Source organism: Aphanomyces invadans (assembly GCF_000520115.1).
Source record: "Aphanomyces invadans strain NJM9701 unplaced genomic scaffold supercont1.8, whole genome shotgun sequence".
In the NCBI taxonomy this organism is placed as follows: Eukaryota; Oomycota; class Saprolegniomycetes; order Saprolegniales; family Verrucalvaceae; genus Aphanomyces; species Aphanomyces invadans.
Genome location: NW_008580153.1, coordinates 1714660 through 1715303, shown reverse-complemented (window position 1 = coordinate 1715303; position 644 = coordinate 1714660). Strand labels below are relative to the sequence as shown.

The following is a 644-nucleotide window of genomic DNA, read 5'->3' as shown; positions in this document are numbered from 1 at the left end:
TATAAAAAACAACTTGAGCCAAACGCGTAGGCATGCTGTCCATAAGCGCCTTCAAGTAGTCAGTCCCCATCATTTTCCACGACAAAGCAATTTGTTGCTTCAAATCAGACACTTTGTCAAATTGTCACTCACCCTCGTAAACACGGCGGGCTCGAATACCCCCAAACGTTCTAAATAACGTTCAAATCGGGGCTCTTGCTAGGCCAGCCCATGAGTAAACGCCCGAGTCTTGAAGAAACTTCTTCGTCCCCTTGGAAATTGGATAAATGTATTGTTTTGTTGGAACACAGGAGTCGGATGTTCGTGTCACTCTTGCACTTCGTCTAAAAACGGGTACAGATATGTCTCCAGCGTCTTACAATACTTCCCCGAACTTTGTCTTCCTTCAAGTAATGCGATATTAGACTTCTCGCATGGGCTTAGGGTACCCCAGACCATAACGCTGCCTCATCCGCAGACCCGCTTGAGAACACTTTTTCGTCACGATGGAGGTTACGCCAGTACGCGTGGTATCCATCCGGGGCGTCAAAGTTGAACTTCTTTTCGTCCGCAAAGAACAACTTGACGTCCAAAATCCAGCTTCGCCATTTGCTTTTTAGAGAAAGTACGACGCGCAGTCTTGTGATGCGGCTTCAGTTACGGTG

At 47.2% G+C, this 644-nt stretch overlaps 1 protein-coding gene across 1 annotated transcript; it reads right to left on the bottom strand.

Moving 5' to 3' along the window:
* Positions 1–419: 419 nt before the first annotated feature.
* On the bottom strand, positions 420–629 carry H310_05159 (hypothetical protein; the record flags this gene model as incomplete). Its single annotated transcript, XM_008869800.1, has 1 exon — positions 420–629. A coding segment is annotated over one exon (210 nt), but the record flags the coding sequence as incomplete, so codon positions are not given.
* Between the last annotated feature and the right edge of the window lie 15 nt (positions 630–644).